The 15,727-nt window shown below is 42.4% G+C and overlaps 1 protein-coding gene across 1 annotated transcript in view; it reads right to left on the bottom strand.

Moving 5' to 3' along the window:
• TGFBR2 (transforming growth factor beta receptor 2) overlaps positions 1-15,406 on the bottom strand; it is a 60,889-nt gene extending 45,483 nt beyond the window's left edge. The window contains exon 1 of the mRNA XM_074839231.1: positions 14,831-15,406. Coding sequence (XP_074695332.1) covers positions 14,831-14,924 — 94 coding nt within the window. The 5' untranslated portion in view covers positions 14,925-15,406. The remainder of the gene's footprint in view (positions 1-14,830) is intronic.
• Positions 15,407-15,727: the final 321 nt, after the last annotated feature.

Here is a 15,727-nt window from a genome sequence, read left to right as displayed (position 1 = left end):
TTTCTTTAGATCTGAATATAGCCCATCCCTCCTAGTCTATTTGAAAAACTGTTTCCAAATAAGAAGTCTCATTTAACAAGTCCACATCCTTAACACGCACAGAGGCTTCTCTGTCAGTCACTGATGGGCAAACATGTTTATGCGGAAGCTCTGTTCAGAGCTCTTTTTTACTGTGAGAAGCCATTTTCCTCCAGGAAGATAATGTTTATGAACCATTCTGTCCCCACACAGCAAGTTTTGAATGACAGATTCAGGAAAACAGTATGAAAAAGAAATTACTCTCTTTCATAATCCATCAGCTCAGCTAAAATAGTAAATCAGAGGAAAGTTGGACTCAAATGTAATCCCTTGGGAGCAGAATCACTTTGAATGGATTTTGGGAAAAATACACATCCTTCTCAAATTCAGTAGCTTGGATAGTTATATTTGTCTCTGTCAAGTTACATGCAAAGAAACAGAATAACAGAATTTAATACCCTGGGGATATGTTCTCTTGATAGATGCATCTAACTTCCACAACCGTTAATGGGAATTATACACTGAGTATTGAGAAAAGGGCACACGCATAAAAATACACACTTCTAATGATATTCAACCTTAGGAAAACTTTCTTTTGCTGATTTCTGTTGCAGAAATTCTAGTGCTGTAGCATGCCGTTAGAGAGCTATCAGATTTCTTGGTAAAGAAGTATCTCTACCAACAAAGCACCATCTCCTTTATCTGCCAAAGGTAAATTTGCTAACATATCCCCCAGGTATTAGCTGTTCCTTGTAATGCATTTGCCTTTGAGACTTTGAATCACTAGTTAGCAATACCATCCTGTTGAAATAAGGGAAAGAGTAATCAGTTCCTTCATTTCTATTTGAGGCTGAAATTTTACTGGGCTTAAAGAAAAATAAAAGCCATGGGTGAAACCTGCCCATTCTGAAATAAATAGGTGTTTCATCCCTAGATACATCCCTTGAAAGTTCACTGAAAGGTCCTTATCTTTCTCATAATTTCTAAATCGTGTGCAAATAATTCATTCACTATACTATAAAATGGAGTATTTTAAGGGCAGTCTCTTCTGCATGTGTGTGTGGTTCAGCAGGTAAGCCCCCATGTTAAAAAAATTAGCCCTGGACACTAAAAAATCTGCATGTAGGAATACAACAATTCTCACTCCATACAACAATACACTACTCACTGCTTGCAGCAGCCAGCCTCCAGCAGAGTTGGCATTACAGTGTAAGGTGAGGACATTCCTACATTAGGCACAGCTCAGTGGGAAGGAACTTGCCAGTCTAAAATGTTTAGTCTACCTGCCTGAAGATGTGTGAGAGACTGCAGGCTCTTACACTTTGTTTATGATGAGACAGAATAAAACTGTAAATGTGAAATGTACACATGGAGTTGGATTTCTATGGTTTTCCCCTCCCAGTTGCTCTAGAGATGGTCGTTGCTTCTGTAAACCCACTATTTCAGTCCTCAAGCTATATCTTAAGCCATTCTCCAGACCATAATCTTTCACCAGCACTCCAAGACAGCATATACACTTACAAGCTTGTTGTGAAGAAACACTGCAAAGAAGAAACTAATTTAAGTGTCTACAAAACAATTACTTCTATTGAAGGAGTTGTTTCAGGGAGAAAGCTGGGAAGAGATAAGACAGAAACACAAGATCAAGGATATCAAGCAGCAGCTCAGAAGCCAACCTTCCATTGCCTCTAAATTTTCATCTGAATATCTCAAATTTCATCCAATTACTTCAACAATTTTTTTCTAACAACTGAGAACTATGATAGGCAAAACATGATGACATTTCATAAACTCTTAAATGGGGCAGTTCATTTCTGGCAACAGCATAACATTCCTCATCCTGATACCACAGGACAGAAGATGTTTACTGTCACATGTATTAGTCAAATTTAATAGGATGAGATCTTCGGCAGATGCTAATCTGTGATGTCTGAGTGCTGCTATGTCAAATTATACTAGCTGATGTTTAACAGTTTAGAGTCACTGAATGTTTCTGGATATTGGTCATAGCACATCATCATCCTTCATCTAGAGGGCACTTATTCAACTGTAGAAATCAGTTAATAGTCTGCATGATGTCTAAGGGCTTCTATGAAATGCCTTGATCATTTTAATCAAACGCCAAGTGGATTAATAATTATGTCATGAAAATACTATTTCAACAACTGTCATTGAGGAAGCTGTGCATAACATGGCCATAGTAGCTGAACCACTCAGCGTCCCTTTAAACATTCAGAGGCAGTTGCATGCTTTGTTATGGTTTCTGATGTAACTGTTCAGCAACATGGGCAGCCCATTCTCTAAAGCTGTCACTCTGGCATTTTTCACAAATATTGCACTCATGTAGAACACAGTATGTTTTAAAAAGTGTTCTCACAAAACAGAATTCCAAGCTTTTCAAATGCAGTAACAGTTTAGGTTATACCAGAGGAATGTGCTCTGTAGGAATAGAGGCATTTTTTTTAATTCCTTGGATGCAAAATTTTATAACGCAGCCATATTTGAAATATCCTTGCACAGGGTTAGTTAATAGAGTAGCGTAACTGTTTGTTGCCTCTGGAGATGCTAGTCCTAATTATGAGAGGGAACATACATGACTGATACCAGCCTGGTGGTGGTAACCTGCTTCATCACAGATTTGTATGTTACAGGAGCTCTATGCCAGGAAAAACTGGGATGATATTCCCAGTCTGGCCTTCCGCGAGTGAAATCATTCCACTCAGCTAGCTTTGCAAAGCCCTAACTTCTCTGGGTATATGTTTTAAAAGCAAAACTCTGTTTGGATTTAGAGATTTGCATTGGGGAGTCTATCACATCCCTTGGCAGGGCTCTAATAATGAAATTATCCTGTTTGTTAAAAATGCACACCTTGTTTCTGGAGTGATTTAGTTCACCTACAGCTTTCATTTGTTGGAGTAGATGCTTGTTCACCTTTCATAATCTCATCCACCACAGAGTCTGAAATATCAAGTTAGCACAGTTTAACACTTTATTCTCCATCAACTAACTAGGGTGAACTTCCACGTGAGTTCTCCTACCCACAGTTTAGCATTCTGGCAGAACAAATTTACCTAGGTTGCACTACCTTACATTTGTCTTGAGGCAAATGCTCCCTGTCACTGGTGTTTGTGTGATGTGTGGTATCTTATTAAGGCATGGCAAACTGTCTGCATATCTGACCAAATCTGTATCCAGCCAGGAAATAGCAGCTGAAGGTACTATTCCTAATTCTTTTGTTCTTCATATGTTCAAAACCACAACAGTCCATCATTTTCAAAAGGCAGGCAATCATTAACATTAAACTCTTACCTGAAAATCCTAAAAAGGCAGTATGGTTCCCTAAACAAACAGTACCACCTCCTTCCTAACCCACTGCAGACCTAAGGACAATCTAATGGAAATTACTGCTCTGGTCAAAGCTATCTACACCTCTGTTCCAAAAGCACAAAATGGAAACTCAAAACAAAATCCACCTTTTAAAGGGAAGAGTGATGACTGGTAGTCTAACTACCCATGCTAAGCAACAGCTTGGAAAGGCAGGTGTCAGTGTTTTCTATTTCTAGGTATGTGGTTACAATAGTGGTAAATGCCTTCTCATTAACTTTCAAGGGGAAGATACTTCAAATAATTAGTGGTTTTCTTCTAGCATTTGCTACCCACCTTCACCCATGAGAAGGCCAGTATGTTTCTGACTTCAAACCACCAGTAGGTATATGCCTGACAATCATATTACAAGTTACCAGAACAAAAAAGCAAAGTTAGGGGAAGTGCAAGTTGGCTGAACTGTGAATAATATATATGTAGACAACTGAGGGAAGAGTTAGGCCTTAAACGGCCAAACTGAAGAAAGCTACCAAAGCTTCCTTGTGCGTCACCATTCCCTGGCAGCTCCCAGCACACAGCCTCTTAACTTGAAATAAATAGGGGAGAAAAAAAGTGCTAACTGTGTCTTATTGAACTTGGCAGGGTATTTGAGGCTGAGGAGAATTTCTGAATGCTCTGAGAATTTCTGTTGAGAAATAACAGTGGTTATGACTCTCTTTGAACCTCAGTTTCCCAATCACAGTAGACCAGTGTTGAAACAATCTCTGTTCATTTCCCACAAGTTCTATAATTGTCTATAGAAACTAATTAACACATCAATGCATTAATTTTTTTGCCACATGTTAAGCAGAACTAGTCGAAACTGCAGCAGTTCTAATACAAATAACTGTACTGAAGTTTAATGGTGGCATCAAAAACACAGTGGATGAAATTCTAGGAAGCTGGAGATCTGGGTTTGGGTCTCCAGAGACTAAGAGACTGAGCCCAGGCTTCTCAATTCCTAGCTCACTGCTTTAATCATGCGTCGAGATGCAAAAGCTGTTCTCAGTTATAAGTCATCAACAAGTCTTGCCTCCTCCTCCTCCCATGTAAAAGAATAAGCCTTTAACCCCCTTCAACATGTACAGGAGGAGCTTTCATGCCTAACAGACACTTCAAAATCCTCCTTTTAGGGTCAAGTGCCTACTTTTTAAACAACTCAAAATCTACATGGGATATGCCTGAGTCCTCATTCTGAATTCCATGTTCCTGAATTTTGGTGATTTAATTTGAATCACATTTTTATTTTGCTTTACACACATTAAAGGCAGGGAACATGTACATATGGGAAGCTTTAGGCTGCTTCTTGTTGTGCTAACATTCATGGTACCAGTGCAGCCTCAGGGAAGAGGGGGAACAGCAAAGCCCACAGCCAGGCAGAAACTTCAAGGCAGAAGTATAAAATGTGAGAAGGAAGGAGTGTGTGAGAAAGGAGTTGATGGAGAAAGAAAAACAGAGATGAAGAAACACTTTTTGGTTGTATTCCCTTTTCCAGAATAGTTCACCAATCTCTTCCCGATGAATATCTTCCTATTTCTATTATCCAGAGGCAAAGAGAGAGCAGATATGGCTTTAGTTACAACCAGACAATGTGGTATTGCTGTTTACATGCAAACTTGGGCTATGGCAGCTTTGCAAGCCTGATGGCCTGGCACCGTACATACCAGATGAGAATACTACAAATGCAATAAAAGGATCAGCTTCCCAGATTTTTGACTTAAGGCATTCCCTTGTGGTAAAATTGAGTGAGGAAATGGAAGAACAGACTGAGGGGAAGAGGGGAAATTCAATAGCCCAGAAGCACGTATCACTGACCTAGTTACTTTGTGAAAGCTTCAATAAAGAGGCTTACGAAGTCATGACTATTACATGGTCCTCTCTGATCTTTTTATGAGGATGAGAAATGGTTGTTTTCAGTTTAAAAAGGAAAAAAAGATTCTGTATGTAAAGTATCTCTTTGTTGCGCTGTGAACTCCCTGGAGAGAGTATCAGTCACCCTATAGGGGCTAGAATAATGAATGAATCCATCATGGAACAGGCTTTCTTCTCCTTTGACATGCTTCAGGGGACCACCCGCACACACGTCAACCCTTTCTCTGCAGAGTGCCACCTCTAAACCCCTGGCCAGTCTCAGCCAGCAAGGATCCTTCCTCTCAGAGCCCATCACTGATGGAGTTTAGATACTCTCAGGCTGAGGAGTGATGTGATCATGGACCTCTCACTTTCTGGGCAAAGGCTCCAGCCACTGTAGGAAAAGGAGGCAGTGCAACCATGTAAATTCATAATGGGAACTGTGGGGAGGTAGAAGGTACACTGCAGGGCAGCTGGCCAACTGCCACAGCAGAGTCACTGCAGAATCATAGATCTCCTCGTATGCAGGAGACAAATGAGAAGGGTAATTGCTGCATGCTTGCAGGCAGAACCAGACAAAGGAAATAAAGGATCAACCACCACCTGCATATGACAGCTCTTCTCTTGAAATCTTCATGGGTACCTGATCACAGACTGACAAATTTGTGCCGTTCAAAACTTCATTAAATTGTTCCCATTAGTGAAACACACAAAGATTTACTTCTTCATTCCTGCACTCCTTCTATGAGTTTCTCAAGAAGAATAGGACACCCTGGAGTCACTACCCAGTCAAGTTACAGGAAAGCATAAGATAACTACGGAGCTGAGGGGGGAGTATCCTGAGAGCAGGAAGCAACCAACTATCATGTGAACTCCAGAAGCAACTCAGTGCTGGTTGGATGCTGAACTCCCCCATGTGATTTTATTATCTTTCCATCTTATCACTAGTGATAACATAATGAAAAAAGATACATCCTTAATTGTGTATATTTTTACAATGCAGCCCATTTTAGGGTAAGAGGTAAAAAATCCCAGACTATGTAATGTCTTGCTCAGGATAAGAGAGTAGTGCTACTCAATGTTAATTAGAATCTTTACAGTGAGTTGAAGTAAAATAAACTAACATGTAGCTACAGACCTCCCTCTAGCAGTGGCCTGAAATTGCACAGTGGATACTGTCTAAAGAATGGAATATCTTAAGAGACTAGACAGTTGGAGAAAAAAAACGGAAGGGGAAAAAGTATAGTTACATCTACCATATTTCCCCAAGCACACACTTTAATGGACAGAAGATATTCACACATGCTACTCTCCTGGAGTGCTCTGGGTGCACAAGGATGCTAAGTCCTGATGTAACTGACTTCAGATTTGCTCCAGCCACAGAGCTCCTAAAGCATATGGAAGTTGGTCAGGACAGCCTGGTAACACTAAAAACAGGGCAGCAGTCAAAACATTAAGAAATTTCAGCTCCCTTCGAGTACTAAAACCTTTCTTAAACTGTTGCCTAAGCCATACTATCAAAACCACTGCTGTTCTGCAGCTTTATATAGTGAGTTGTCAATAGTATCTCAGCTACTAATTAGATCTCATGGATCAGACCAGATCAGCATCTCAAGACACATAAGAATCCTTGGACAGCTGCTTCTGCTTCCTTCACTGAAAATAACCAGAAGTGATAATCCATTAGTAATCATCTGTGGTCTGTTTCAAAGTTCACCCTCTTGTAAAGCAATATGGAAAATGTGCTTATATTAGTTAGTGAGATGAAATCTACAAAATTACCACATTATCATCCAAAAGCCCCAGGCACCACCTAACGATGCCAACAGGTGACGTATACGTATGATGCGCTTACTCCCATTCTGAGCTGCAGAATCCACTGCAGGTTTAAAACAGGAGGGAGGTGGCTCACCTGCATCTCACGTCTAAAATATTTAGACCCAGGAGAACTACATGTTAACTCTTGGAAAATCTAACTGAGCCCCCTTTTCTTTCTAAGTCAATAAAATGAGTACAGCTCACTTACTACCCTTCTGGGTGAAATGTTAAACAAAATTAAAAATCACATCCACATCCACATTCTGAGGAGGAGTTTGCCCCTTAGTCCTCATTTTCCATTCTTCACTTTGCTTCCTTATTAATTACACCAGCACTAGCATCTTAGCAGTGAGGAGGGACCTTCAGTTTTCATACAGCTTGGGAAATGTGCGTGAGTGCTTTTGAAGGAAAGGCCTGGTCTCAATGAGCAATCATCCCTCTTACTGATTTCTCTTTTTTTGGGACTACCTATCCCAAACCAATTCATCCCCATCCTCTCAAATTCTCCTCCCACAATTCTTCCTGGGCAAAAAACCTTAATGATACAAGTTTGGAAGCATCTTCTTTCCTTTGACTGCCTGAAATCTCTCCTTCCTAATGTTCTGAAGACTTCAAAATACTGCAGTCAAATTATTCTTGTAAGTACTGGAGAACTGGATCACTCTGGCTCCTGTAAGACTGTTATCACAAAACCCCCCTCGAGGGAATTACAGCCTCATAACATACAGTTGCCTATTACTTATTCCGTGGCCAGATTCTCAGCTGGTATAAATCAGGGCAGGTTCCTTGCCTTCAACAGAGTAAAACTGATTTATGCCAGCTGACAATCTGGCCCTGCATGTGTTCCACTTGCACAATGCTAGTTTTTAAAGCAGCCCATTAAAGTGCCCCAGGCACGTAAGAACCACACTTGGGTCTTTACTTGGAAAATGTTGCTCTGAGGAGAAGAGTAAGACTGTGAAACCTTACTGCTGCTCTCTGAGTATGTACTGTTTAAATTCACTTGCTTTTCTAACAGAAGGAAGTCTCTAAGTCCTGACAGAGCCACCATGACCTTGGGAACACAAGATGGATTTTCTAATGTCTTCTGCATAGGTCAGGTTTTTAACTGAGTTTAAATGCTGAATTAAATGAAGTCTACAGGTATACCAATGCAATGTTTTGGAGGAACCAATCAACTGCATAGAGGGCAGAGGCTATCTTTCAAAACATGTATTACTGGTGACTGTAAACGAGCCAGAAAGAATATGGTGTGACTTTCAAATCACAGTGAGTTTATGGCTTTGGCTGCTTGATATGTCTTTCTATTTTACCTTAAAACCTCAGGTATTTACTTATGGAGCAGAGCAACAGCTCTTTTGAGGGTGTAGGCTGAAGTCCTTGAGTACAAACAGAAGATATGTAGTAAACAGAAGACAGCTTTCTAATACCTCTGGTTCCAGATTACTGTTTCAAATGCACAACATTAACCCTAGGTGTCATTGTAGTGATGTATCTGCTGGGTTGTAAACTGAAGGGTGCTTTAAGTGTGAGGAAGCAGAGTCCTCTATATGTTCCTGAAATCTATTAATTTCAGCCAAATTTTTGCCCAAATACTACTCTGGGTGAGTGGAGAACTGGAATCCTGGAATCAGACTATCAGGACTGTTACTAATAAAAATTGTGGTTCCTTTGCATGACAGAAATTTCTGAATACAGTTTGTTATTATGATATGAAACAAAAACTAGAAGACACCAGTCATTCAGAGCACTGCCATTCCCACCCAACAAGGAGAAAATGAACACATGGCAACAGGTCAATCTAACAAACACTGTCAGGAAGAATGTTTTTCCTGCCCTACAAAGTGCTGTAACTTTTCATACATTTTCATATTCACAACCAGAGCGAAACCAAAATCATTTGAAGTGGTGGGTGTGGGGGTGTTTGTGCATGCATGCACAATGAGAGAGTCACAGCCCTCCAATATCCTGGGGCGAGTGGATAGGGGGAGCTCCAGATTCAAACGTGCATTCTATGAGTCAGACCAGGCACTTGATCCTGACTTTCTTCTATCCTTGATCAGTGATTATTCTAATTATTGATTAATGGTGATTTCTCTTTCTCTCTCTATCTTTCTGTATCAGAAATTCCACCGTGGACTAAGGGGGAAAACAGAAAAAAAGGTTTCCTGATGAAAGTTTAATGGAAACCGGTACATTTCCACAAATTGTTTCAGTTTTGACAAATCAGCATTTTCCCATGAAAAACAGTGTCAAAACCTCTCAACCAGCTCTAATTCTAACCAGATCAACTCAGGGATGAATGCCAGCAGGAAGTTCTTGCTAAATACCAGTTGTTTGAGCAAAGGAAAACTACTCCTTCCCCAGATGATCTTCCCAGAGGTAAAAAGGCTGTAAAACTCATATGAAAAAAAGGACAGGTAGTTCCAGCTGTAACAACCACAGTGGCATTCAGAGCAAGAGAAAGGAAGTGGCATATTAAAAAAAAAAAATAAATGCACAAACATGGACCAATGGTCAACTAGTATTTCTCCTGCCACTGCTAATGTTATTGTTTCTTAAAATCTGAAACAGTTGCTAAACTTCACAGCAATGCAAACAAATGGACATTAGTCCCTGACTCAGGAATCCATATGGACTGTGGGGCAGACCCCTTAAAACATGCTCCAATTTAAATTCTGCTGAAATCCCTAAAAGTTAATGGACACAAACAAACGATGGCGTGCGGTCACCAGCAGAATTAAGCAACTTCTGGTGAGATTTGTTAGTTCTAACTACTACTTTGGATGAGTTTTTCATCACTGGATGGTGTTTGAAGTGGTTTGCTCTCTCTACATATCTTACCCTAAACATCTGTACACTAACTAAATATGTGTCCTTTCAGGCAGTAGGATATAAATGGTTGTACTCAACCAATGCCAGAGCTGCTTCTCTGTCTTTACACCAGAATGAAGAGATGCTATGAAAAATAACCTTTGAAGACTTAGCTAGGTTACTGAGAACCCAATCTTGCAAATATTTAGTATAAACTCATTGCTTACAGTGGCATACAGATCAGCAGCATTTACCTTAACTACAAGGCCTTGCCCCAGGTTGTATGCCCACTCCTTGCTGTAAAAGGAGCATCCCCTGTAGTAAGAAGTTTCTCTGCTGTTTCTTAATACAACTCTTATCACTTTCACCTGGCAGTGAATTTTATCTTCAAAGGACATATAACTAGTCTGTTGAAAACAAGGTATATTCTTTCTTATTTATTTCGGTATATTTTAACGTTCCAGAATTAGAGTTCTTAAAAAAGCACAAGTATTTTGTCGTGACCTTTTATTTTATTCTTGATTATAAAGTTTAAAAACCAGTTCCCATTATCCTATAAGAAAAAAGAAATGAAAAACCCTCTGAAACCAACAAAATTTAAGGCTAAAGACCTCTTAAGTTAACCAAAATCTCAGCACTAAAACTCTCACACTAGGACTCAACTTTCTTTTTCCTAACAGGACTGGCTCTCTACTAGTCCATGCTGAAAATCCCTTATATTCTCCAACATCTGCACATAACTGGTTGATACCTTAGTCCATTTTACTGCGTTTACAGTGCTCTGGCAATACAAACTAGCTGATGTCCCAGGGATGTGCCTACCTGGCAATATCCCCCGAGTCAAAGGTCTCCTATGTGGCAAAGGAGACACTGCACCGCTGCTCTCCCACCTGCCTCTGGACAACCCTTTGTTCCTCAGCTCACCAGGTGCCAGAGGGGCTGCGGGGACCATGGGCAGACCAGGACTGTAACGACTTGCCTCCCTCCTGCAGATGCCAGCCAGGACCATGGGGCCACAAAGGTGGCTGGAAGCCTTGACTTTCACTGTGCCACGAACACTCAACTGTAGCCATGCCAGCCAGCATGGAGACTTCATGGATCACTTTCAGATCAAAATCTGTATAGCACTAGTGATAATATTTCATACCTAGCGGATACAAATGCACCCTGTTATACAAAATCCAAGAGAATAACAAATTGGGCCCAACCAGTTGGTTTTGCTCATTCTTGCTATACCATGAGACACAGCTCTTCTGAGGTCAGAAGAGTGACAGTGATACAGAGTGAATGCTAGCAAAGTGTATTCATATGTGTGCAAAGCACAGACATACGTTATTGAGAGAAAAAAAAAAAGTTTCTATGCCACAGATGCAAAAATGTCAACTTAAAAATATCCTGCAGAAGAAATATAAGCATGGGAAACTCCAACAACTGGTGCTACAGTGATACTATGCTCTTTTTACTCCCCCCAAAAGAGCAACTCCTTTCTTAAAAGCCTAGTCCTGAAAAAAGAAAACCACAAAAACCCCAAAAACCCAGCCATGAAGAATTTTCCTTCTGGTAAGAACCTGACACTATCTTTGCTCCTATGTTCAGAATTAACCTTGTCACAATGACAACTTTTATCAGGCACTGTTAGAGCACACTGCATCTTTGAAACTGTAACAATTCATCCCAGAGAGGAGTATTTCATTCTGAAGCAATGCTGTTTGGCTAAATGTAGGTTGTATAATAGCAAGTGTTTATAAAATATAAGTGAAAAAATATTAGTAATATGAAGAATCTGAATTATTCCATTGCCCTTTTTTTGAAATTACTTTTGAAACTGTTTCAGAAAACTTATATGCTATAACTCTATGTAACTCTATTGATGCTAATGTTCATTTGCAGCAGCTTAAGATCTGGCTCATCATTTTTTATTAGAAACTATTCCTATATGGAATTCACCATCTGAATATTATAGAAGCACGTTAAGGCCAAGGAGCTCAAAATAGCAATTAAATAAGTGATTTTCAAAGTCTCAGGTATAGAGTCTTAGAATTCAAGGATACCCCACAAGTAGAAGAAAATGCAATAGTATCTCTGTTCTATTCCTACTTCCCTCCCAAAATAACTGGAAATTTGCCAGTTTTAATGGGGGGCAGGAGTGCATTTTAGATTTGATCATGTTACAAACATGTTCTACCATGTTACAAAGATGTTTGTTCTCCTACCTCCCTCTTGCAAATATCTGAAGCTCTAGATTTGATTTTGTTACTATAAAATTAACTGACTATGATATGGCTTTTAAAAAATAAGGAGACAATAATGCAAGTAGAGTTTGCCTGAAAGGCAAAATTAAGTTCCTGATGTTCAGAAACGAACAATTATTACACAGATTATTCTAAGGAACAAATTTCTGGTTTTGATACCCCAAAGATAATCTACAGATTCATATTCACTTGGAGACAGCAGCGTCAACTTCTCATGTGGGCAACTGCTGGTTTGCACTGCCATGTGTTGATTTAATGCTCAATATAGCATTCACAATCATTCAAAAAAATCATACCTTGTCCTTTCACTCTATGGGAAAAGTTTCAATTACTTGTGTATAGTACAGGACATGAGAGCATCTTTTTCAAAGTAGACAGTTCCTATTGGACCTGCTCACAAATTTGTGCTTTTGTCCAGAACCTTTATGGGAACATGCCATTCCTGTCTAATATTTTGCTGTGAAGAATGTTAAAATGAAGTTTTAGCTGGGGCTTTATTAACCTCTTCACCAACAAGAGCCAGCTGGTTAACAGGCATACCTGGGAACTGGGCTCTCCTAAGCCTGGTATCTCTCCTGCCTCATCCTCATGAACGGCCAAGCTACTGATTATTACAAAGTAAGTACTCTTTTTAGTGTTTTGTTTTCCCCCAAACATTTGGCAGCTCTAGTTTTTATTTTGATGCCAAATAACAACCAATATCCAAACATCATACTTTCTGCCCCCACAGAACTGTTATTTTCTGACCAACTCTTCCTGTTATACACAAAATAGAATCCTACAGTGATTATTAAAACAATTTTTGGAGCTATAGGATAGATTATCTGACAACAGGTCTACTCAGTTTTAGTTATTGTAGGGTGTAGATGAAGATCAGTATGAAAAATGCTGAACTGTAACCAGTCTATATATTTTTTCTCACTGGACCTATGACAAGAAAGAAGAACAAACCTTTAAGCTATGTCCATTTTTAAAATCTGCCTGTAGTTTGAGACTGTGTATACTGGTTGAGTGAAAAAAAAAAAAGCATAATAATACATAATACAAGATTAACTGAAGTGGAGCTTTTTTATTTAAAGCTTTTTGTGATGGGAATCTGCAAAAAAATCAGGACTGGGGTCAAAATAAAAGCCGTCATTAGTTGAGTATGATTTATATTAATCAGGAATAATAAAAATATATATCAAAATCAACAAGAAGCTTCACACCTCTAATTTAAAATACCATTTTGAGCCCTGGGACACCAGAGTGTCTTATTCTTAAACTGTTTTTTTCATCTGCCCTAAGCCTCCATGAGTAACTTTGCAGGTATGTAAAACCTGTTGACTTTGACAGGATTATTAATGAAACATGAAGGTATTCATTCTGTACATAGCTATTGGGAGTAGCTATACAAGAGCTATCTAGTTTATGTTATTATATTTTAGCAACAATTTTGAGATCATTATTGATCATGAACGGACCACAAGGGAGAATCAGAGGCACAGAGCAAAGTTTGTAGAAGCTCAGGTGTCTGCACATCTTACCTGAAGACTAAAACTAGACATGTGATATCACAAGACATCTCAGAAATCTACTTAATTCTTCAAAGCTGTTTCAGATGTAGTTGTGCTGCAATCTGATGTTCTCTTTTTAGGTTCACCAGTTGTGCTGCAACACGATTTAGGGCCTAATCTTGTGGTTACAGATGTTAGTTCACATATGTGGGTTAGTAACTGGTAGGACAGAGACCAAAAGCTCCTCAGGGCAGGGACCTTGTTTTTGCGGCAGCACTTTAAGCTCGTAGTACATTCCAAATTATCCTATGAAGAATGCTGCAAGCCACAGCCTCAGAAACCTATCTATCTGAGGATGTCTTGGTGAAAACGGAATGAGGGATGCGAAGTGTCATTAAAAGTGAATCAAACAACGTGAGCACTGAGTGCCACAGGAATGCCTGCTACTCTCAGTCCAACCGCTCACAGTCACGGCTTCATTCTGCCGTAGGCACAAACTCACGTGTAAACCAACTTTTTGCTAAGCAGCTGCGGATCCAGCCAGCCCCGAGCTCGGCGGCCGCGCACAGGCCCTCAAGCTCTGAGCGCCGGCCCACACCGGCTCAGGCCATGCAGCCCCCAGCGGGCACCTCCCGCCCCCCCTCGCCCCCTGCTCCCCGTCCCACCGGGCATCGCACAGGCGGTGCCGGGGGCTGGATGCTGCACCCGCGACCACGACCCGCGGGCCGCGGCCGGGTGGGTCCCCCCGGGCCCGGCGCCCCCCGGGCACACGCTGCGGCCCGGCACCAGGTGCGGGAGCTGCCGCAGCAGCTGCAGGGCCGGGCAGCCGCTCCCCCGGGGACAGCAGTCAGCTCCCGGGCTGCCCTCCCCGGGCTCCTCCGGCCGGACCAGACCCTGCTGCATTTCCTGCCCGAATCCTCTCTTTTCTCCCCCGCTCTTCCCTCCACGGACGGTCCTCCGTTTTTTTTTTTTTTTTTTTTTTTTGCCGCGAAACCCCCAGATTCCCAGTCCTTTCTTCCCCGCTGGCTTTCCAGCAGGGCAATAAAGAAACACGCTCATCCCTCCCGAAATGTCTCCAGCCTCAAAACTTTCTTAGCAACCGCGTCTCTCCGTCCCGCGGCGGACGCCAGCCTCCCTTGCCCCCCTCCCGGCCCCGCTCCTGCCTCCCCCCGGCCCCAGCAACTGTCAAGCGGGAGCGCCGGGCCGGCGCGCACTTACCCCGGAGCAGAGCGGGGACGGAGCTGCCCATGAGGACCCAGAGGGAAACGCGCAGAAGCAGCCGCCGCAGGCTCCTCGGCAGGCGGGGAGTCATCGCGGAGCCGGGGGGCGGCGGAGCCGGGGGGCGGGGGGCGGCAGGGCCGGCGGGGCAGCGGGGGAGGCCGCGGCGGGGCTGGCGGGGGAGCGGGCTGCGCCGCTCCGCTCCGCTGCTCGGGACTGCGGGTGACTCACTGAAAACTTCACTTCGGCGCTGCAGGGGAAACAGGAAATCTTAAACTTCGCAAACAGCTGGGCAGGACTTTCTTACTCTTACAGTAGTTCCTTCTCCCCCTTCCCACAGTCACCCCCTCCCCTGCGCTCGCCCTTTTTCCTTTCTTTCTTTCTTTTTTTTTTTTTTTTTTTTTAAACATGAAACCTCACCCAGTTTGGTGTCAATCATCTGCCAGAGGCCAGCCCCTCTCAGGTCTGGCTCTCCCACCACAAGCGCGCCGGGGCCAGCCCCGACGTGCATCCCGGATCTCTGCGCCTCCCTCCCTCCCTCCCTCCCGGGGCAGGGACCGGGCACCACCCGCTCGCGCTGCCGGGCCCCCGAGCGGCGTCCTGCCTTGCCAGGGGGCTGAGAGTCGACGGGAAACCGCCAGGTCGCACGGTTCCTTTTCCCCACGCGTTGACAAGGGCCCAGTCCTGTCATTTGGGGCGTGGGGACTTCCCAGAGCTCCTCCTTGCATCTGCATCCCTGACCTTATCGATGCTGCTGCAGCCCGTTTCCCCCTGTGCAGAACTGATACTGGAAAGTCAGACGTAACCCCCGAATGAACTAAAGCAGGGGGCAGAGGAGGCTGAAGTCAGGGTAATAACAGGAAACGTTCACAGAGTAGCTGGGCAGTTTGCAGATGT

The sequence above is a fragment of the Strix aluco genome, chromosome 1, assembly GCF_031877795.1.
Source record: "Strix aluco isolate bStrAlu1 chromosome 1, bStrAlu1.hap1, whole genome shotgun sequence".
Lineage (NCBI taxonomy): Eukaryota > Metazoa > Chordata > Aves > Strigiformes > Strigidae > Strix > Strix aluco.
Note: the sequence above shows the minus strand (reverse complement) of the source record. Positions and strands in the feature narration are given on the sequence as shown.